Source organism: Mesoplodon densirostris, chromosome 19, assembly GCF_025265405.1.
Source record: "Mesoplodon densirostris isolate mMesDen1 chromosome 19, mMesDen1 primary haplotype, whole genome shotgun sequence".
NCBI classification, from domain to species: domain Eukaryota; kingdom Metazoa; phylum Chordata; class Mammalia; order Artiodactyla; family Ziphiidae; genus Mesoplodon; species Mesoplodon densirostris.
Window position 1 is genome coordinate 52,257,015 of NC_082679.1, and position 23,154 is coordinate 52,280,168.

General features: G+C 40.2%; 1 protein-coding gene across 1 annotated transcript in view; it reads left to right on the forward strand.

Moving 5' to 3' along the window:
- Nucleotides 1–23,154, forward strand: part of HYDIN (HYDIN axonemal central pair apparatus protein) — a 445,256-nt gene that overhangs the window by 268,479 nt on the left and 153,623 nt on the right. Inside the window, exon 24 of the mRNA XM_060083501.1 lies at nucleotides 1,523–1,836. Coding sequence (XP_059939484.1) covers nucleotides 1,523–1,836 — 314 coding nt within the window. The remainder of the gene's footprint in view (nucleotides 1–1,522; nucleotides 1,837–23,154) is intronic.

Sequence of the window (23,154 nt, forward strand, 5' to 3'; positions counted from 1 at the left end):
GCTTCAGAGTCCACGATCTTACAATTAATATCTCTTGTATAAGAAATTTTCTTCAGTTTTTTTTATTTCAAACATGATTTTTTAAAATAAATTAGTCTAATTCCATTTTTGTAAAATTTTATTTATCTGTCATGTTTGGACTAATGTTTTACCAAATGTGAACTCTGAGAAATAATATCTTGTGAAGTTTTGAATGAATTTCTAACTTCTTCTTTGTGCTTTTGTATATAATATAAAATTTTGTGGATATGTATCATTTCCACAAAACAGCAAAGTCATTTCTCTGGGGGAAAAAGTGTTTAAGTCAATCTCCAAGATATTTAAACACCAAGCATTGCAATGCCTAGTGCTGCAGATACCATGGTCTACAAGAATGACTTCTAAATTGTGGCAAGCCACCTGGGCCAAGTGGCCAGCGGGCCTTTCAGAGGGGATTAGCCAACTGAGGAGTCATTACCCTCTCTCTGACTCTTGAATCCGGTGATTGGCTTTATCAACTGAAACCATCTGATCGTGTCACTGAAGTGCACAGTTAAATACCTGAACCTTCAAACTCAGTGAAGAGGAAAGTGCTCCGTAAACAGATTTGTTGCTGTGGGCATTCTTCCTGGCTGCCTCAGGGCACTTTCTGCAAAACCAGGAGGTGGCTTTCGTGCCGATTAAATGTGGGGATTAAGCGATTCCTAAAAAAGCCAACTCAGAGCCAGGCTTTCTATGGGAAGGTGTTTCTGTAGCCTTGGCATGAAGGAACACATGGGGATTTGAATCAAAGAGAGAAAAGAACAAACACAATCTACCGAACAAACTCTGTACGGCTCTGGAGTGTCATTTTAAGTTGAATAGAAAACAGCGGAAAGTGGATACCACTATGCTGAAGAGTTAGAATTGGAGACGTTAGAAAAGAAATTAAATTACCTAATCCATCCCTTTCTGGGTCACCCTCTACAGAGCCCCTCCACCATGGGGTCCTTTAGAAAGCCTTTTTAAAATTTTCTTAAGCAAAGAACTTTTCCCACTTATCTAGGAAGAGTGTTTTACAATCTAATTTATTTTCAGTTAAGAATATTTCGTAATAGTTATTCATTGCAGATTTTCCTTTTACAACTCCTCAATCCTTACAACCTCACAATGCTTATCATCTCTTTTTTCTAATCATTTTTCTTCAAATTTTTCTTGCTTTCATTTTCAACTATTAAAAAATATATATGTGTGTAAGTGCATAGAGATAGATAGATATGGGTAGATATAGATATCGATAGCGATATACTAGCTGTTTAACTATGTAAAGTGTGGATACATAGTTATGGATAAAGTGTATATATACGTATTTCCTACTAATCTGTGTGTATGTATATGTGTGTGTGTGTGTGTGTGTGTGTGTGTGTGTGTGTATATATATATATATATATATATATATATATATATATATATATATATATATAACTTTGGTTGTCCTATTTCATGTATCAGGTTGGAAATGCACAGTATAGATGTTGGTAATTCCCCATTATCTTGTTTGTAGCCTATTAAACTGGAGATGGGTGAAGAAAAACACCTGCTGGTCAAATTCAACCCTTCCTATAAAAACGATTTGAATACCTGGGTGGCAGAAGAAGTTCTAGAAATCAAGTATGTGGAGCACCCTCAAGTGGACAGCCTGCACCTGCGTGGAGAAGTGAATTACCCCAACCTCACCTTTGAGACCATGGAGCTAGATTTTGGCTGTATCCTGAACGATACTGAGGTGATCCGCTACATCACAGTCACCAACTGCAGCCCCCTGGTAGTGAAGTTTCGCTGGTTCTTCCTGGTGGATGATGAGGAAAATCAGATAAGGTACCAACTAGCGTGGCAATCCTGCAGAGCTCTCCCCTGCTCTTCATTTTTTTCTCCTTCGGGCTTTGCACTTGGTTTCCTGTATTCAGAGTACTGGTCTTTCATGAATACTTTCACTTCCAACAGCTAATCATTGACAGAAGGAACAAAGAGCCATGGTCCATCCTAGGTTTCCAAACAGGAAAAGCAGATAAAACATCTCTGAAAGCCCCAATTGCCATCAAATTAACAAAGTGATATCCCTAAGCCTGCTCTAATTTTGAATCTAGTGGTTGGATCATTAGAAATTTATCACTAAAAATAGTCTTCATAGAGTTTCCTTAATAAGCATTTCAAACCCAAAGCATGAATTGAGCAGGATGATACATGAGATGTGTGCTGCCCTGAGCTCTACCTTCTGCATATTTCAGTGGGTTCCATTATGGCCCATATATGTACATATGTATATAGATATATACTTATGTACAAAATAGTGGGAGGTGGTGAGTGCCGGAAGGGAAAAGCCGTCTTTACAATATTTGGGTTTAGAAGTGTCTTTCCTGTTAAGTTAGAAGCTAAAGCCAACTTAATTTGGAAAACACTCCCTTAAAGAACTAGGAACAGCCTATTTCAGTCAAGCCTCAGTAACAGTTTCATGTGGGTCAAAAGCCATGTTGTTGGCCAGGATGAATGGGCTTGTGCATATTTCCTTATTGGATATTTGGACAGCTTGGTTTTCAACACCTGAATTTTGAATGGCCATTCTTAACTGGGAAAGTCTCATGTTATTTCTTGGCTGGTCGATGCTTCCTGTACACAATCCTCATCTTGTGTATGATAGCCATCCTTTCCTTTCCTGTGCCTGTTTCCATGGTAACTATGGCTTGCTCTGGATGTCTTCCATAAACATCTGATGATGATCCAGTGTAGCACCGAAGCCGGTTCTGGGCCTGAGTGATGGAGCCTGCTCGTTAGGTGCCAATGACTGTTCAGGTTTGGGATGAAATTCTGTAGATGGTGAACGTTTAAAATAATTATGGAAAAATCAGCCAACCTGACTTAATGAGTTTCGAACACCAGATTGTGTGAAGTTATTCTGATGGAACACAGCTAAATGAGTTTTTTCTATCTGGGAGCAAGGGACATGCTTTATTTATCTTTTTATTTTCGAGAGGCCATTTCCATAATTAAAATGATGACATTTTGAAAATGTTCTTGGCCAGTACTGGAGATGATACACTTAATTTTCATTGGCTTAAGCACTCATTTAACCATTTTTTTCCTTTCTTCTTTATCTTCTAATATCTTGATACTGAGCCTCTGCTTATATTTCATTTGTTCATTCATTCATTCATTCATTCATTCATTCAGAGAGTCACTCAGAAACCATTTGATAAGTGGCTCTTATGCACCAGATAATGGGTGAGGTATCAGGGATACAAAAATGAGTAAGACATGATAGCTGGACTGAGGCTGTTGGGGAAACAAATGTGTAAGCCATGACACATGATAGTGCCAGCCTCTGAGGGATGCCGGGGGAATGAATGCTCACAGGAGTCAGAGAAGGCTGCACTGAGAGGCACAGTTAAATGCTCCAGATGGAGAAGCAGGGAAACACTCTCAGTAACAGGAATAGCATGTATATAAGTTCAGATTCATGGATTCTGTTGCAAGTGACAAGAAACCTGGCCCTAAGTAAAAATGAAAAGCAGGGACTTCCCTGGTGATGCAGTGGTTAAGAATCTGCCTGCCAATGCAGGGGACACGCGTTTGAGCCCTGGTCTGGGAAGATCCCACATGCTGCAGAGCAACTAAGCCCGTGAGCCACAACTACTGAGCCTGCGCTCTAGGGCCCGCGAGCCACAACTACTGAGCCCACGCGCCTAGAGCCTGTGCTCCACAACAAGAGAAGCCACCGCAATGAGAAGGCCACACACCGCAACGAAGAGTAGCCCCCGCTCACCACAACTAGAGAAAGCCTGCACACAGCAATGACAACCCAACGCAGCCAAAAAACAAAAAAAAATTTTTTTAATTTTTTTCTAAAAAAAAAAAAAAATGAAAAGCAAAGTTCATTCACTGGTTCCCACAACTCAAAAGTCCAAGTTCATTCTGGCTTCTGGCCTGGCTTAAAGCAAGGACTCAAATGATGTTACTGGAGCCAGGGTCCCTGTCTCAGCTCTGCTCTCTGTCATGAGTTAGCCGCGTTCTCGGATCACCTTTTCTCCCGTGGTCACCAAGTGCTACCAGCACTCCTGGGGCCATGTCTGTGCAGATTCTGAGCCACTGGAAAGGAACATGAGCCTTGGTCCCAGAACTTCCAGAAGATGCACTCTGATGGGACCATCTTAATCACCTTTCCTGTCCCCTCCCCTCACCAGTCACCATCAGGGGAGGACGAAGCTCTTGATTAGCATTGGCCTGGCCGTGTGCCCCACACCAAACGCTGCAGTGATGACCTCAGAACCACATGGACTGAAGGGGTGGGAGTGAGGCAGATCTCCAGGCAAAACACTGCAATATAGGAGAAGGAATGCGGGAGAGGCAGGTGGCACGCCCCTGTCAGTGTCCACAGGGGACCCGTCAGTGCAGCCACAGTGCAGACTTCATCAATGAGGGGCAGTCCGGGGAGGCGAGTCTGTGCAGGTAGGTTGGCAGCAGTGTGTGAGAGGCCTGGTATTCCATGATAAGGCACTTAGACTCTTTCTTGGAGGCAGTGGTGGGATTTGTAATCAGGAGAGTGACAGAGTCGGGTTTTTTCAGAAAGATAACCCTTAGCAGCATTCAGCACAGTTGTCCAGCCCCTGCTTCCTGAAACACATTCCTTTCATGGCTTGAGTAGCACCATACTCTCCTGCTTTTCCTCTTGTCCCCTCGACTGACTACTTCTCAGCTCTCTCGGCCAGCAGCAGCTCTGCTGGAGTTGTAGGATGCAGGGCTCCCTCCTAGGCCGTCTGCTCTTCCTGGAGTTGCGTTCACCGACAGCTTCACTTAGCCCCGGTTGCAGAGGCTTCTGAATGCGTATCTCCACCAAGACCCCTCGGAGTTCCAAGTCCATCACCTTCTTGATGTCTCCTCCTGGATGTCTCGCAGGTGACTTGTGTCCAGCGTACCCCACTCCAGTCTCAGGCTCTCCCCTGCCCCCTCCCTGCCTCTCCTACAGGGCCCTTGTCCCAGTAAATGACATCACTGTCCTGAGAGGCATCCAGATTCCCTCCTCTCCCTTACCCCACGCGTCAAATCCATCACCAAGTTCTACCTATTCCATCTTCTAGAAACCTCTCATTCCCATCTCCACGGTTGTTACTCTAGTTGAAACCCCGATTGCTCCTGCCTGGACCGTTGTGACAGCCCCTGACTGGGCTCTCTGCCTCCACTCCTGTGCCACAGTCCATCACCCCCTCAGCACACAAGCGATGAGCATGTCACTGCCCTGGTTTTCAGCATCGAAGGACACCCATGCTTCTTGGGATAAAGTACAAAAGACTCACTGTGTTCTTCACGGCTCAGCTGCCCCTGTGCTGCCCCGGAATTCCTCTCCAGCTTCTCCTCACTTTGCTCTCCCCTTACCACACTGCCTTCTTTCCATTTGCCCACCATGCCGGCCTCTCTCCTGCCCAGTGGTGGTTTGCTGTCTCACTGCCCGCCCTCTGCTGGGCGCTCTCCCCTCTCCTCACCTGGTTAGCCTTGCTGCTTCACTAAGTCTTCAGCGTAAACCTCCTTCCCCAGGAAGCCTTCTCCGAGACCCTGCCCTACCCAAGGTCCCCTGTGACAGGCACCAGTAGCCTATCTCCTTGGTGACTCATCACATTTGCAACTATGGCTAATGGTCAACTTCCTAGCTGGCGCTTAATCCCCATGAGACTAGGGAGCACATCTGTTCTGTTGCCTCTGGATCCCAGAGCCCAGCACAGTCCATAGCACAGTCCTCAAAAGGTATTTTCTAGTTAATCAACTGCTCTCCCTGCCCCTGGTGTTTGTAGTGAGAGGAGAGTCATTTCATAACTGGTTTAACATTCTTTTCTGTTGGCTTCCTGGCACCTGCCAAATGGAAAGGTTCAAGGCATAAATATCACCTTGAAGAGAAAAAACAATGCCACTTGCTGTCTAGACAGGCTCTGTCTGTGCAGCCTGTCAGAAAAACATGAACCACTCATTGGCTAAAGGTCACTTTTATTAGATATACCAACACGAACCTTTCTTTTCCAATCAGAATTCTTCTAAGCCTTAGAATTCTTCTAACTAGTAAAAGAAACAAAAGCATAAAAGAAGTTTTCTTCTTCTTTTATTAGGCAGGATATGAGGAGGCCTAGACTCTCAACATTCCTGCCTGTCACAACACGTATACATCACACGTGTGTGTGTGCGCGCACATGTGGGAGCATGTGTGTACACATGCATGTGTACATGCATGTCTGTGCATTTGGGAATGAGTGTGTGTGTGTGTGTGTGATTTTGTAGGGAATTCTGACTCAGACATTCAAAGCATCTCTCTTGTTTGAGCATATTTTTGGTTCCAAGTTGGCCCTCATGTCACACATAAGAACAAAGAGAGAAGTGGGCAAGCGTGTTAGGAAAGCACTCCCTAAGCCAGTCATTGCCTTAGAAACCCACTCATCCATGCGAGTCCACATGCATGACAGTGTTCTAGACTGAGTTTGATAGATAACAGTCCATGCGCTCACACGTACGCAAGTAATGAGGAAGCTGGGAGGACATATCAGGGCTGGGCATGGCTGCTGGCACAGCAGCACTGCAGAAACGTGCCCTTTCTTCGGCCTAACTGCTTAGCCGGATAAGAGCACGATGCTTTGTGGCATCTGTGTGAAAGGGGAGCACAGGGAAGCCGACACTGAAACCAGGCTTTGCTTTTAAGAGACCAGAGAGAATCAAGCAGATGCTGGCTGGCGTCTCAGCTGGCGTCTATGCCCAGACTCAGAGCTGCAAGCTGAGGCGATGTTAGAACTTGGAGCATGTGGGCCGCATGGTCCCCAACGACAGCTTTGCCTTTTTGCTTCCAAATCAGATTATAAATAAACCAAATACAAGAGCCTAAGGGAGCCCAGCCTGACAGCAAAGGAACATGTGTTGTTCTCACACTGATTTTTTTGTGATGAACATCAGTTGTCCAATATTGTGATTGGAAGAGGAGGGTGGAAGGGCTGGAAGTGGGGTGGAGGGTCCTTATCGCCTGGATGCTTCTGTCTGTCTCTTCATCACCCCTCAATTTCTCTTGCTTTGAAAGTGGAACTTTTTTTTTTTTTTTTTTTTTTTTTGCGGTATGCGGGCCTCTCACTGTTGTGGCCTCCCCCGTTGCGGAGCACAGGCTCCGGACGCGCAGGCTCAGCGGCCATGGCTCACGGGCCCAGCTGCTCCGCGGCATATGGGATCCTCCCAGACCGGGGCACGAACCCGTATCCCCTGCATCGGCAGGCGGACTCTCAACCACTTGCGCCACCAGGGAGGCCCTTGAAAGTGGAACTTTTTAAAGACATGGTATCAGTGGTAGTTGAAGTCCTGGGCTGTGGAATCAGACATGACTGGTTAGAATCCCAGCTGTGTCCTAAACACATGACTCCGTGCCCTGGTTTACTTACCTGTAAAATGGGGATAATTCAGAAACCAAAAAGACTTGCTTTTGCTGTGAGCACTAAATGTTTATAAAGTGCATGTGTCTTTGAGATGACACATGAAAGAAAAATCTGAACTTGGTGGCTGTTTTCAGGTCTCAAAGGGTCCCTTCTCCATTCCTTCCCACCAAGTGCTGCTAAGTGAAGCACTCCCCAGGATCCTAAAGTGTTGGAACCATAGGGTCCTTAGACACCACCATGATGGACTCAGCACCTTTTCCTTCTGGAGGTTAGAAAATTCCTTTCCTGTACCAGGCCACATTCATCAAGGCTGAAGCCGGGCCCTCAAAGGCCACAGTCCTTGTGTGGTCAGGAGGGCCAGGCCCAGAGTGCCCTCTGTCTTCCCCACCACTCATCCCTGCAGCCAGGTAAGCCCAGACCCATGATCAAGGACTGGCCCCTGCTTTGCCCAAGGGTCCAATCAAGAAAACAAAAATGTTTCGGGGGAAAATAAAACATGGTTCTTTATATTTCTTTCAAAAAAAAATAATTTTATTGAATCCCATGGGTCAGGCACTGGGCATCCTTGCACGCCAGCCTTCCAGGACTGCTCAGTGTGCTAAGAGCCTAGCCTCTAAGGCAGCCTTCTACTCAGCCACCTGCCCCATGTGACCTTGGTGGATGGCTGAGGGTCCCTAAGCCTCGGCTTCCTTGCCTGAAATGAGGGTGATTATAATGGCATCTCCCACATACGGATGTGGTGAGGATTGTCTCAGCCCCTACTGCAGAGCTCTTGGATCTGTGTGTCACATAATAAATGCTCAGTAAGTGTCAGGTGTTACGGCCATTCCTTTATTGAGGAAATTGAGTGGATTGGCACCCCTGTAATGCTAATACAGGACCTATTTGAGAAGCAGAATCCCAGAGGTGGCTTGAAAACATCTCCTGAAATCAGTCAGAAGCCATTTCAGGACACAGAGAGGCCTTACGGGGTCTGAGGGCCGCAGGTGTCTCTTGCTAGCTTGAGCTTCTGTCCGTTCAATAAATATCCCTCTGTCTTCCCCACAGGCCCTGCACCTCTCAGAATCCTTCAAGCTTCTGCAGTTGTTTTTTTTCCACCTCCCAGAGAAGTTTGGATAAGAGACAAAAGCGAGCGTGGAGCCTGGGGTCTAGAGGGAAAGCAGTTCTGATGAGGGAGCAAAAAGGGTCAAAAGAGGGAACAGAAGTGGCTACAGCTGGCCTCAGGCAAAGTGCCAAGTCAAGTTCTTATGCCCCTCCCACCCCCTTTCTTCCCTAACTCTCCCCCTGCTTGTACTTGAGCCAGAATGACAGTTTAACAGCCCAAAGAATGAATCCAGTGCAAACAGGGGCTATCCCCCTCGCCTGTATTAGTTTCCTATTGCCGCTGTAACAAATCACCATAAGCTGATGCTGGCAGGAAGTAGACAGCGCACCTAAAGGATTAGTCTAGATGAGATTAAGAAAGGTAGCAGAGGCCTGAAGGGACAAGGGATGAGAGTCTTAACCAGAACCTCTGTGGCCTCCCTTACCAACTCAAGGTGTTATGTGACCTGCTCTTCTGAGTCATGTATGGCTGAGGGTTGAGAGGAAGTTGACCTTAAGAATATTCACTGAGCAGTAGTGCAGAAGTACTGGGGGTTAGAACTTCAACATAGTATTTCAAAGGAGACCGATTCAACACATAACAGTCTTTAATTAAAAAAAATTAAATCAGTAAATATGTGAATAAACATTTGAAGAGTAAAAAGGTCATGGTATCAGAAGCCCATGAGTCAGGGAAATGGTAGCAATATGACTGGAAAATTCTGCAGGGCCAGGTCAGGTCCAGTGTTGTAGGCCATGCTGAGGAGTTTGATTTTTTTCAAAATGTAGTGAAAAGCCATGGAAGGGTTTAAAGTAAGTGAGTTAGAGAGAGTGACATGGGCTACCATGGACCAGAGTCAACAGAAATGGTAGTCCTTAGACTAACAGAACTGCAAGAGGTCATTATCAACAGAAGAGCAGGTCATTATCAAAGGGGGAGCAGGCTCATTAAAGGCACTTGTACTGGGTATACTTAAGGAAGAAGGAAAATTATCTCAGACATATGTCTGAGATGCAAGGAGGATTTCTGAACTAAGAAAATGGTATATTATGGGTAAAATTAAAATACCATTAACTACATAAAATAATAATGTAAAATATTAATATAGGACTGAAATACTATATAGTATGGAAGGGGAGAAATGAAAGATTTTAGGTCTTTGAGTTGTTCCAGAAGAGGGAAAAGGTAAGCTTTTAACATAAATTTAAGTAAAGAAAAGAAGTAAAAGTATTTTATTACTAGAAGAAAAAAGGTGAAGGGGAAAAATATAGTCAATCCAAAATAAATAAAAAATTACGGGGAGGGGTGACATGGAAAAGATACACAGAAATAAATAAATAAAAATTACAAAATAAGATGATAAAATAAATCCAAATGTATCAGTAATTGAAATCACTGTAAATAAAACTAAGAAAATGATTGTACTTTTGGATTTTACTCACAATTATTTTAAAAAGAGATACCTGAAAAATAAGGATACAGTAATATAAAAGGATGGGAAAAGATAGAACAGGCATATAATGGAGGGAGTTCTGAGGAAGCTATGAAACATCAGTTAAAATAGACTTCATTTTTAAAAAAATTTTTGTCAGAGTATAGTTGATTTACAATGTTGTGTTATTTTCTGCTGTACAGCAAAGTGAATCAGTTATACACACACACACACACACACACATATATATATATATAATCTTTTTTAGATTCTTTTCCCATAGAGGTTATTACAGAGTACTGAGTAGAGTTCCCTGTGCTATACAGTAGGTCCTTTTTAGTTATCTGTTTTCTATATCGTAGTGCGTATATGTCAATCCCAGTCTCCCAGTTTATCCCTCCCCCACTTTTCCCCCCTCGTAACCAAAAATGGACTTTAAAACAAAAAAGCATTACCAGAGGTCAAGAAGGTTACTAGGTCAGTTCATCAGAAAGATATAATAATCCTAAACTTCATACATCTCAAAACATAACTTCAAAATACATAAAGCAAATCAAATCCCCTGTCTTTAATAACACTCTCTTGAGCAGACAGAAAATCAGCAAGACTCTATAGCTTACATTGCCGCGTGTAGTAGCCACCAAACCTCACGTAGCTATTTAAATTTTTTTAAAAACTTTTTAAATTAAAAATGTAGCTCCTTAGTCACACTAGCCACATTTTAAGTGCCCAGTAACCACGTGTGGCTTGCGGCTGTTGTATTGAACAGCACAGATACAGGCCATGTCAGTCACTGTAGAAAGTTCTGTTGGACAGCTCTCCTACAGACAGTTCGAACACAATTAACAGGCTCCATATAATATATGTAGAACACCCCATTAAGAAAAAACTCTTCCAACCCTATGGAACACTTATGAAAAATTACCATATACTAGGACTTAAAGCAAATCTCAACAAATCTGTTATGTTAGAAATCAATAACAAATATATATTTAAAAACAAACAAGAACACAGACATTTTAAAATACACTTCTGAATAACCTATGGGTGAAAAAAATCACAATGAAAATCAGGAAATACTTAAGATTGAATGACGATGAAAAAATCAGTGGTAATGAAGCTGAAGTGGACTTTTAAAAAATTTTATTGGATTATAGTTGATTTACAATGTTGTGTTAGTTTCAGGTATACAGCAAAGTGATTCAGTTATACATATACATATTTTCATTCTTTTTCAGATTCTTTTCTCATATAGGCTATCACAAAATATTGAGTAGATTTCCCTGTGCTATACAGCAGGTCCTTGTTGGTTATCTATCTTATGTATACTAGTTTGTGTATGTTAATCCCAAGCTCCTGGTTTATCCCTCCCCCCCACCCCATGCTTCCCCTTTGGTAGCCATAAGTTTGGTTTCAATATCTGTAAGTCTATTTCTGTTTTGTAAATGAGTTCATTTGTATTATTTTTTAAAATTAGATTCCACATATGAGTGATATCATATGATATGTCTTTCTCTGTCTGACTTCACTTAGTATGATAATCTCTGGGTCCATCCATGTTATTGCAAATGGCATTATTTTGTTCTTTTTTATGGCTGAGTAATATTCCATTGTATATATGTACCACATCTTCTTTATCCATTCCTCTGTTGATGGATATTTAGGTTGCTTCCATGTCTTGGCTATTGTAAGTAGTGCTGCAAAGAACATTGGGGTGCATGTATCTTTTCGAAATACAGTTTTCTCCAGATATATGCCTAGGAGTGGGACTGCTATATCATATAGTAGTTCTATTTTTATTTATTTATTTTTAATTATGAATTTATTTGGTAATTTTATAATCCTCTATTGGCATATACTTTTTTAAAAACAAATTTATTTATTTTATTTACTTTTGGCTGTGTTGGGTCTTCGTTGCTGCGCACAGGCTTTCTCTAGTTGTGGCGAGCGTTGGCTACTCTTTGTTGCAGTGTGTGGGCTTCTCATTGCGGTGGCTTCTCTTGTTGTGGAGCACGGGCTTTAGGTGTGCAGGCTTCAGTAGTTGTGGCACGTGGGCTCAGCATTTGTGGCTCACGGGCTCTAGAGCACAGTCTCAGTAGTTGTGGTGCATGGGGCTTAGTTGCTCTGTGGCATGTGGGATCTTCCCGGACCAGGACTTGAACCCGTGTCCCCTGCATTGGCAGGCGGATTCTTAACCACTGTAGACCAGGAAAGTTCAGTAGTTCTATTTTTAGTTTTTTAAGGAACCTCCATACTGTTCTCCATAGTGGTTGTACCAATTTACATTCCCACCAACAGTGTAGGAGGGTTCCTTTTCCTCCACACCATCTCCAGCATTTATTGTTTGTAGACTTTTTGATGATGACCATTCTGACTGGTGTGAGATAATACCTCATTGTAGTTTTGATTTGCACTTCTCTAATAATTAGTGATGTTGAGCATCTTTTCATGTGCTTTTTTTGGCCATCTGTATGTCTTCTTTGGAGAAATGTCTGTTTAGATCTCCTGCCCATTTTTTGATTGGATTGTTTGTTTTTTTGACATACAAACTGCATGAGCTGTTTGTATATTTTGGAGATTAATCCCTTGTTGGTCACTTTGTTGTCAAATATTTTCTCCCATTCTGTGGGTTGTCTTTTCATTTTGTTTATGGTTTCCTTTGCTGTGCAGAAGCTTTTAAGTTTAATAAAGTTTAAGTTTAATAAACTCCCATTACTTTTGTTTTTATTTTCGTTACTCTAGGAGGTGTGTGCAAAAGGATATTGCTGTGATTTATGTCAGAGAGTGCGTCCTGCCTATGTTTTCTTCTAAGAGTTTTATAGTGTCCGGCCTTAACATTTAGGTCTTTGATCCATTTTGAGTTTATTTTTGAGTATGGTGTTAGAGAATGTTCTAATTTCATTCTTTTACATGTAGCTGTCCAGTTTTCCCAGCAGAAGCTAAAGTGGTCTTAAATGAAAATCTGTAGTCTTAAATCAGTGGTTCCCAACTGAAGGCAATTTTGCCCCCCAGGGGACATTTGGCAATGTCTGGAGATATTATTATTATTATTATTATTATTATTATTATTATTATTATTAGCATCAGCATCATCATAACCAGGGGGAGCTACTGGCATCTAGTGGGTAGAGGCCAGGGATGCTACTAAGTATTTTTCAATACACAGGACAGCCCCCAACAACAAAGAATTATCCATTCAAAATATTGATAGTGCTACCATTGACAAGCCCTACTTTAGATGCTATGTTACAAAAGAAAGGAGGCTGAAAATTGAGTTGAACATTCACAGCTATAAAAGTTGGGTAAGTAAATAAACAAATATAGCCAAAGAAAATAGACAGAAGGAAATATTGAATGTATGACCAGAAACTAATGAAAGAGAAAATTAAATAAAATACAAAGAATCAACAAAGCCAGGAGTTGACTATTTGAAGAGACTGTTAATAAAATTAACAAATTCAGGCAAGACTGATAAAGAAAAAAAAAAGGCACAACCATTACTAGGAATACACAAATGATATAACTACAGTTGCAGCAGATATTAAAAAGATGAAATTTTCATGAGTAACTTTATGGCAAAAATTTGAAAAATTGGATAAAATGAATAAAATCTTAGAAAAATACAACTTATCAAAACTAATTAAAAAAAAAAAAAGAAATCCCAGCTTACCCTTCCCCCTCCCTGTGTCCTCAAGTCCATTCTCTAGTAGGTCTGCATCTTTATCCCAAGTGGCATGGACATATATACACTACCAAATGTAAAACTGATAGCTAGTGGGAAGCAACTGCATAGCACAGGGAGATCAGCTTGGTGCTTTGTGACCACCTAGAAGGGTGGGATAGGGAGGGTGGGAGGGAGGGAGACGTAAGAGGGAAGAGATATGGGGATATATGTATATGTATAGCTGATTCACTTTGTTATAAAGCAGAAAGTAACACACCATTGTAAAGCAATTATACTCCAATAAAGATGTTTTAAAAAATCCAAATGGTCTTTTAATCACTGAAGAAATTGAATAAATAGCTTCAAGTCCTTCTATAATAAAACACTAGTTCTGATAGACAAAGGCAAGTTTTTCCAAGTATTCAAGGAACAAATAATTATTCCAAACTTACACAAATTCTTTTTTTTATACTACTTATTTTTTATTGGAGTATAGTTGATGTACATTATTGTGTAAGTTACAGGTGTATAATATAGTGATTCACAATTTTAAAGGTTATACTCCATTTATAGTTATTATAAAATATTAGCTGTATTTTCCATGTTGTACAATATATCCTTTTAGCTTATTTTATAATAGTTTCTTATTTTTTTATTCTTATTTTATAACATAATAGTTTCTACCTCTTAATCCCCTACCCCAATATTGCCCCTCCCCTCTTCCCTCTCCCCACTGGTAACCTCTAATTTGTTCTGTACATCTGTGAGTCTGTTTCTTTTTTGTTATATTCACTAGTTTGTTGTATTCTGTACATTCCACATATGTGATGTCATACAGCATTTGTCTTTCTCTGTGTGACTTATTTCATGTAGCATAATGTTCTCCAAGTCCATCCATGTTGCAAATAGCAAAATGTCCTTCCTTTTCTATGGCTGAGTAATATTCCACTATACATATATACCACATCTTTATCCACTCATCTGTTGATGGACATTTAGGTTGCTTCCATATATTGGCAATTATAAATAATGCTGCTATGAACATTGGGGTACATGTATCTTTTCAAATTAATGGGGTTTTTTTTCTATATATACCCAGGAATGGAATTGCTAGGTCACATGATAGTTCTATTTTTAATTTCTTGAGAAACCTCCATACTGTTTTTTGCAGTGGCTGCACCAATTTATGTTCCCACCAACAGTATTTGAAGGTTCCCTTTTCTTCACATCCTTTCCAACATTTGTTATTTGTGTTCTTTTTTAATGATAACCATTCTGACAGGTGTGAGGTGATATCTCATTGTGGTTTTGATTTGAATTTCCCTAGTGATGTTGAGCATCTTTTCATGTGCCTGTTGGCCATCTGCACGTCTTCTTTGGAAAAACATCTATTCAGGTATTCTGCCCTTTTTTTTTTAATACCTTTATTGGAGTATAATTGCTTTACAATGGTCTGTTAGTTTCTGCTTTATAACAAAGTGAATCAGCTATACATATACATATATCTCCATATCTCCTCCCTCCTGCCTCTCACTCCCACCCTCCCTATCCCACCCTTCTAGGTGGTCACAAAGCACCGAGCTGATCTCCCTGTGCTATGTGGCTGCTTCCCACTAGCTATCTATTTTACATTTGGTAGTGTATATATGTCCATGCCACTCTCTCACTTCGTCCCAGGTTACGCCTCCCCCTGCTTGTGTCCTCAAATGCATTCTCTACGTCTGCATCTTTATTCCTGTCCTCCCCCTAGATTCCTCAGAACCTTTTTTTTTATTCCATATGTATGTGTTAGCATACAGTATTTGTTTCTCTCTTTCTGACTTACTTCACTCTGTATGACAGATTCTAAGTCCATCCACCTCACTAGAAATAACTCAATTTCGTTTCTTTTTATGGCTGAGTAATATTCCACTGTATATATGTGCCACATCTTCTTTATCCATTCATCAGTCGATGGACACGTAGGTTGCTTCTATGTCCTGGCTATTGTAAATAGAGCTACAATGAACACTGTGGAACATGACTCTTTTTGAATTATGGTTTTCTCAGGATATATGCCCAGTAGTGTGATTGCTGGATCATATAGTACTTCTATTTTTAGTTTTTTTAAGGAACCTCCATACTGTTCTCCATAGTGGCTGTATCAATTTACATTCCCACCAGCAGTGCAAGAGGGTTCCCTATTCTCCACGCCCTCTCCAGGATTTATTGTTTGTAGATTTTTTGATGATGGCCATTCTGACTGGTGGGAGGTGATACCTCATTGTAGTTTTGATTTGCATTTCTCTGATGATTAGTGATGTTGAGCATCCTTTCATGTGTTTGTTGACCATCTATATATCTTCTCTGGAGAAATGTCTATTTAGGTCTCCTGCCCATTTTTGGATTGGGTTGTTTGTTTTTTTTGATTTTGAGCTTCATGAGCTACTTGTAAATTTTGGAGATTAATCCTTTGCCAGTTGCTTCATTTGCAAATATTTTCTCCCATTCTGAGGGTTGTCTTTTCGTCTTGTTTATGTTTTCCTTTGCTGTGCAAAAGCTTTTACGTTTCATTAGGTCCCATTTCTTTATGTTTGTTTTTATTTCCATCTCTCTAGGAGGTGGGTCCAAAAGGACCTTGCTGTGATTTATGTCATAGAGTGTTCTGCCTATGTTTTCCTCTAAGAGTTTTATAGTGTCCAGTCTTACATTTAGGGCTCTAACCCATTTTGAGTTTATTTTTGTGTATGGTGTTAGGGAGTGTTCTAATTTCATTCTTTTACATGTAGCTGTCCAGTTTTCCCAGCACCACTTATTGAAGAGGCTGTCTTCTCCATTGCATATTCTTGCCTCCTCTATCAAAAATAAGGTGACTATATGTGTGTGCATTTGTCTTTGGGCTTTCCATCCTGTTCCATTAATCTATATTTCTGTTTTTGTGCCAGTACCATACTGTCTTGATTGCTGTAGCTTTGTAGTATAGTCTGAAGTCAGGGAGCTTGAATCCTCCAGCTCCGTTTTTCTTTCTCAAGATTGCTTTGACTGTTCGGGGTCATTTGTGTTTCCATACAAATTGTGAAATTTTTTGTTCTAGTTCTGTGAAAAATGCAATTGGTAGTTTGTTAAGGATTGCACTGAATCTGTACATTACTTTGGGTAATATAGTCATTTTCAGAATGTTGATTTTTCCAATCCAAGAACATGGTATATCTCTCCATCTGATTGTATCGTCTTTAATTTCTTTCATCACTATCTTGTAGTTTTCCGAGTACAGGTCTTTTCCCTCCTTAGGTAGGTTTATTCCTAGCTTTTTTATTCTTTTTGTTGCAATGGTAAATGGGAGTGTTTCCTTAATTTCTCTTTCAGATTTTTCATCATTAGTGTATAGGAATGCAAGAGATTTCTGTGCATTCATTTTGTATCCTGCTACTTTACCAAATTCATTAATTAGCTCTAGTAGTTTTCTGGTAGCATCTTTAGGCTTCTCTATGTATAGTATCATGTCATCTGCAGACAGTGACAGCTTTACTTCTTCTTTTCCAATTTGGATTCCTTTTATTTATTTTTCTTCTCTGATTGCTGTGGCTAAAACTTCCAAAACTATGTTGAATAATAGTGGTGAGAGTGGGTAACCTTGTCTTGTTCCTGATCTTAGTGGAAATGGTCTCAGTTTTTCACCATTGAGAATGATGTTGGCTGTGGGTTTGTCGTATATGGCCTTTATTATGTTGAGGTAAGTTCCCTCTATGCCCACTTTCTGGAGGGTTTTTATCATAAATGGTATTGAATTTTGTCGAAAGCTTTCTCTGCATCTGTTGGGATGATCATGTGGTTTTTCTCCTTCAATTTGTTAATATGGTGTATCACATTGATCGATTTGCATATATTGAAGAATCCTTGCATTCCTGGGATAAGCCCCACTTGATCATGGTGTATGATCCTTTTCATGTGCTGTTGGATTCTGTTTGCTAGTATTTTGTTGAGGATTTTTGCATCTTTATTCATCAGTGTTATTGGCCTGTAGTTTCCTTTTTATGTAATGTCTTTGTCTGGTTTGGTATCAGGGTGATGGTGGCCTCATAGAATGAGTTTGGGAGTGTTCCTCCCTCTCCTATATTTTGGAAGAGTTTGAGAAGGATAGGTGTTAGTTCTTCTCTAAATGTTTTCATGTTTAGAATTTTCCTGTGAAGCCCTCTGGTCCTGGGCTTTTTTTTGTTGGAAGATTTTTAATCACAGTTTCAATTTCAGTGCTTGTGATTGGTCTGTTTATATTTTCTGTTTCTTCCTGGTTCAGTCTTGGAAGGTTGTGCTTTTCTGAGAATTTGTCCATTTCTTCCAGGTTGTTCATTTTATTGGTATATAGTTGCTTATAGTAGTCTCTCATGATCCTTTGTATTTCTGCAGTGTCAGTTGTTATTTCTCCTTTTTCATTTCTAATTCTGTTGATTTGAGTCTTCTCCCTTTTTTTCTTGATGGGTCTGGCTAATGGTTTATCAATTTTGTTTATCTTCTCAAAGAACCAGCTTTTCGTTTTATTGATCTTAGCTATTGTTTCCTTCATTTCTTTTTCATTTATTTCTGATCTGATCTTTATGATTTCTTTGCTTCTGCTAACTTTGGGTTTTTCTTTTTCTTCTTCTCTAATTGCTTTAGGTGTAAGGTTAGGTTGTTTATTTGAGATGTTTCTTGTTTCTTGAGGTAGGATTGTATTGGTATAAACTTCCCTCTTAGAACTGCTTTTGCTGCATCCCTTAGGTTTCGGGTCATCGTGTTTTCATTGTCATTTGTTTCTAGGGTTTTTTTTTGGGTTTTTTTGGGTTTTTGGGGTTTTTTTGCGGTACGCGTGCCTCTCACTGTTGTGGCCTCTCCTGTTGTGGAGCACAGGCTCCGGATGTGCAGGCTCAGCAGCCATGGCTCACGGGCCCAGCTGCTCCGTGGCATGTGGGATCCTCCCGGACCGGGGCATGAACCCATGTCCCCTGCAGCGGCAGGCGGACTCTCAACCACTGTGCCACCAGGGAAGCCCTGTTTCTAGGTATTTTTTGATTTCCTCTTTGATTTCTTCAGTGATCTCTTTTTTTTTTTTTTTTTTAGTTTCTGCTTTATAACAAAGTGAATCAGTCATACATATACATCTGTTCCCACATCCCTTCCCTCATGCATCTCCCTCCCTCCCACCCTCCCTTCAGTGATCTCTTGGTTATTTTAGTAGTGTAGTGTATTGTTTAGCCTCCATGTGTTTGTATTTTTCACAGACTATTTCCTGTAATTGATATCTAGTCTCATAGTGTTGTGGTCGGAAAAGATACTTGATACAATTTCAATTTTCTTAAATTTACCGAGGCTTGATATGTGACCCAAGATATGATCTATCCTGGAGAATGTTCCATGAGCACTTGAGAAGAAAGTGTACTCTGTTGTTTTTGGATGGAATGACCTATAAATATCAGTTAGGTCCATCTTGTTTAATGTATCATTTAAAGGTTTTGTTTCCTTATTTAATTTCATTTTGGATGATCTGTCCATTGGTGAAAGTGGGGTGTTAAAGTCCCCTACTATTACTGTGTTACTGTCGATTTCCCCTTTTATGGCTGTTAGCATTTGCCTTTTGTATTGAGGTGCTCCTATGTTGGGTGCATAAATATTTACAATTTTTATATCTTCTTGGATTGATCCCTTGATCATTCTGTAGTGTCCTTGTTTGTCTCTTGTGATAGCCTTTATTTTAAAGTCTATTTTGTCTGATATGAGAATTGCTGCTCCAGCTTTCTTTTGATTTCTATTTGCATGGAATATCTCTTTCCATCCCCTCACTTTCAGTCTATATGTGTCCCTAGATCTGATGTGGGTCTCTTGTAGACAGCATATATATGGGTCGTGTTTTTGTATCCATTCAGCAAGACTGTGTCTTTTGGTTGGAGCATTTAATCCATTTACATTTATAGTAGTTATCGATATGTGTGTTCCTATTACCATTTTCTTAATTATTTTGGGTTTGTTATTGTAGGTGTTTTCCTTCTCTTGTGTTTCCTGCCTAGAGAAGTTCCTTCAGCATTTATTGTAAAGCTGGTTTGGTGGTGCTGAATTCTCTTAGCTTTTGCTTGTCTGTAAAGGTTTTAAAATCTCCGTCAAATGTGCATGAGATCCTTGCTGGGTAGAGTGATCTTGGTTGTAGGTTTTTCCCTTTCATCACTTTAAATATGTCCTACCCCTCCCTTCTGGCTCACAGAGTTTCTGCTGAAAGATCAGCCGTTAACCTTATGGGGATTCCCTTGTATGTTATTTGTTGCTTTTCCCTTGCTGCTTTTAACATTTTTTCTTTGTATTTAATATTTGGTAGTTTGATTAATATGTGTCTTGATGTGTTTCTCTTTGGATTTATCCTGTATGGGACTCTCTGTGCTTCCAGGACTTGATTGACTAGTTCCTTTCCCATATTAGGGAAGTTTTGAGCTCTAATCTCTTCAGATATTTTCTCAGTCCCTTTCTTTTTTCTCTTCTTCTTCTGGGACCCCTATAATTCGAATTGGTGCATTTAATGTTGTCCCAGAGGTCTCTGAGACTGTCCTCAATTCTTTTCATTCTTTTTTCTTTATTCTGCTCTGTGGTAGTTATTTCCACTATTTTATCTTCCAAGTCACTTATCTGTTCTTCTGCCTCAGTTATTCTGCTATTGATTCCTTCTAGAGAATTTTTAGTTTCATTTATTGTGTTGTTCATCATTGTTTGTTTGCTCTTTAAATCTTCTAGTTCCTTGTTAAACGTTGTGTTTTCTCCATTCTATTTCCAAGATTTTGGATCATCTTTACTGTCATTACTCTGTAATGATATCATTAGTCTATCATTACTATCATTACAAAATTCTTTTTCAGGTAGACTGGCTATTTACTCTTCATTTGTTTGGTCTGGTGGGTTTTTACCTTGCTCCTTCACCTGCTGTGTGTTTCTCTGTCTTCTCATTTTGCTTAACTTACTGTGTTTGGGGTCTTCTTTTCACAGGCTGCAGGTTCATAGTTCCCATTGTTTTTGGTGTCTGCCACCAGTGGCTAAGGGTAGTTCAGTGGGTTTTGTAGGCTTCCTGGTGGAGGGGACTGGTCCCTGTGTTCTGGTGGGCGAGGATGGATCTTGTCTTTCTGGTGGGCAGGATGGCATCCAATGGTTTGTTTTGTGGTGTCTGTGCCCTTATTATGATTTTAGGCAGCCTCTCTGCTAATGGGTGGACTTGTGTTCCTGTCTTGCTAGTTGTTTGGCATAGGGTGTCTAGCACTGTAGCTTGCTGGTCATTGAGTGGAGGTGGGTTTTAGCATTGAGATGGAGATCTCTAGGAGAGCTTTTGTCATTTGATATTGTGTGGAGCCAGGAGGTCTCTTGTGGACCAATATCCTGAATTCAGCTCTCCCACCTTAGAGGCACAGGCCAGTCACCAGCCAGAGCCAACTCTCCACCATCTCAAAGGTCTCTCTGCCCATTTTTTATTTTTTTATTTTATTTTATTTTATTTTTCCTTTTTGCGGTATGCGGGCCTCTCACTGTTGTGGCCTCTCCCGTTGCGGAGCACAGGCTCCGGATGCGCAGGCCCAGCGGCCATGGCTCACGGGCCCAGCCGCTCCGCAGCATATGGGATCCTCCCAGACCGGGGCACGAACCCATATCCCCTGCATCGGCAGGCGGACTCTTAACCACTGCGCCACCGGGGAGGCCCTGCCCATTTTTAAATTGGGGTTTTTTTTTTATGTTGGGTTGTATGATCTGTTTATATATTTTGAATATTAACCCCTTATCGGTGATATCATTTGCAAATTTTTCCCCCATTCAGTAGGCTGTCTTTTCATTTTGTCAGTAGTTTCCTTTGCAAACTTACACAACTCTTCTGAGAAATAGAAGAAAATATTACTCAACTCATTGTTTGAAACTAATCTAATTAGTTTTGAAACTAATCTAAGACCAATTAAGCCAGGTCTGAGACATAAATATTTCATGTCATTCTTACTCATTAGTTTAAAAATATGAATGCAAAATATCCACCAAAATACTAGCAAACTGAGTCCAGCAAAGGATACAAAGATGGGCTATCATGACCAAGTTGGGCTTACTCCAGGAATGCAAGGTTGGTTCAAGATAAGAAAATATAATCATTTAATTTACCACATTTAAAAAATATATATATATTGTCCTCTAAATAGATTAAGGAAAAAACATTTAATAAAGCTAAACAACTCTTCATGGGAAAATTCCTCAACTCAATCAAGGAGAACTGGAGAAAACAATAGATGTTAAAATTGTTTTCTTAAAAATCACAAACAATACAAAGTTGCTTTCTATTCAACAATTTACTAAAGAGCCTAGCTATTGCAGGAAGATACAAAAATAAATAAAAGGGACTAGATTTGGAAGGAAGAAATGAAACTGCCATGTTATGATTATCTATATAGAAAACTCAAATAATCTACAAGCAGATTATTAGAATTAGCAAAAGAATTTAGTGAGGATGATGGAAGAGTATGAGTTATAAAGGCCAATTGCATTTCTGTGTAGCAGCAACAAATAAAAAAGAGAATGCAAATTTTTAAATGTATTTAGGAATAAATCTAACAAAAAACTGCAAAAATCTCTATGTATAAAGTAATTTTATTAAAAATCATTAAAGAAGACCTAAATAAAAGTGAGACATACTATGTTCTTTGATTTAAAAGACTCAATTTTTTAAAGATGTTATTTGTCCCCAAAATTATCTATAGCTTCAATGCACTTCTAATCAAAATCCCAACATGTTGATTCTAAACTATATATGAAAGAACAAAGGGATGAGACTAGTCAGGCCCCTCCAGACTGGGAGGTCTTTCTCTACTGAATATCACATTATTGTGAAAATATAATAATGTTAAAAGTGTGAGGGCCTCCCTGGTGGCGCAAGTGGTTGAGAGTCCGCCTGCCGATGCAGGGGATACGGGTTCGTGCCCCGGTCTGGGAGGATCCCATATGCCGCGGAGCGGCTGGGCCCGTGAGCCATGGCCGCTGAGCCTGCGCGTCCGGAGCCTGTGCTCCGCAACGGGGGAGGCCACAACAGTGAGAGGCCCGCATACCGCAAAAAAAAAAAAAAAAAAAAAAAAAAAAAAAAAAAAAGTGTGGTATTGGTGCACAGATGGGCCAATGGACTAAAGAACAGAACAGAGTCCAGAAACAGACCCATGCATGTATGGAAACATAACAGAGATGAAACTGTAAAACAAAGGAGAAGGAATGACATATTCAGTGAATGATCTAGGGACAATCCAGTATCTATATAGAAAAAAAAAAAAGCCTAAATGGATCCCTAAACTCACACTATACAAAAAATTAATTCCATATGGGTTAAAGATATAAATGTGAAAGTCAAATTTTTAAATGTGAAGAAAATGTAGGATGATGCCTTGATGGTCTCTGAATAAGGGGAAATTTCTTTAACAAGATAAAAGCACAAAACCATGAAGAAACTGTTCATAATTTCTGCCTTAAATTTGAGAACTTTTATTCATGAAAAGACACCATAAAAAGAATTAAAAGACAAGTCACAAACTGAAAGAAGGTTTCAGCATACACATTACCTTCA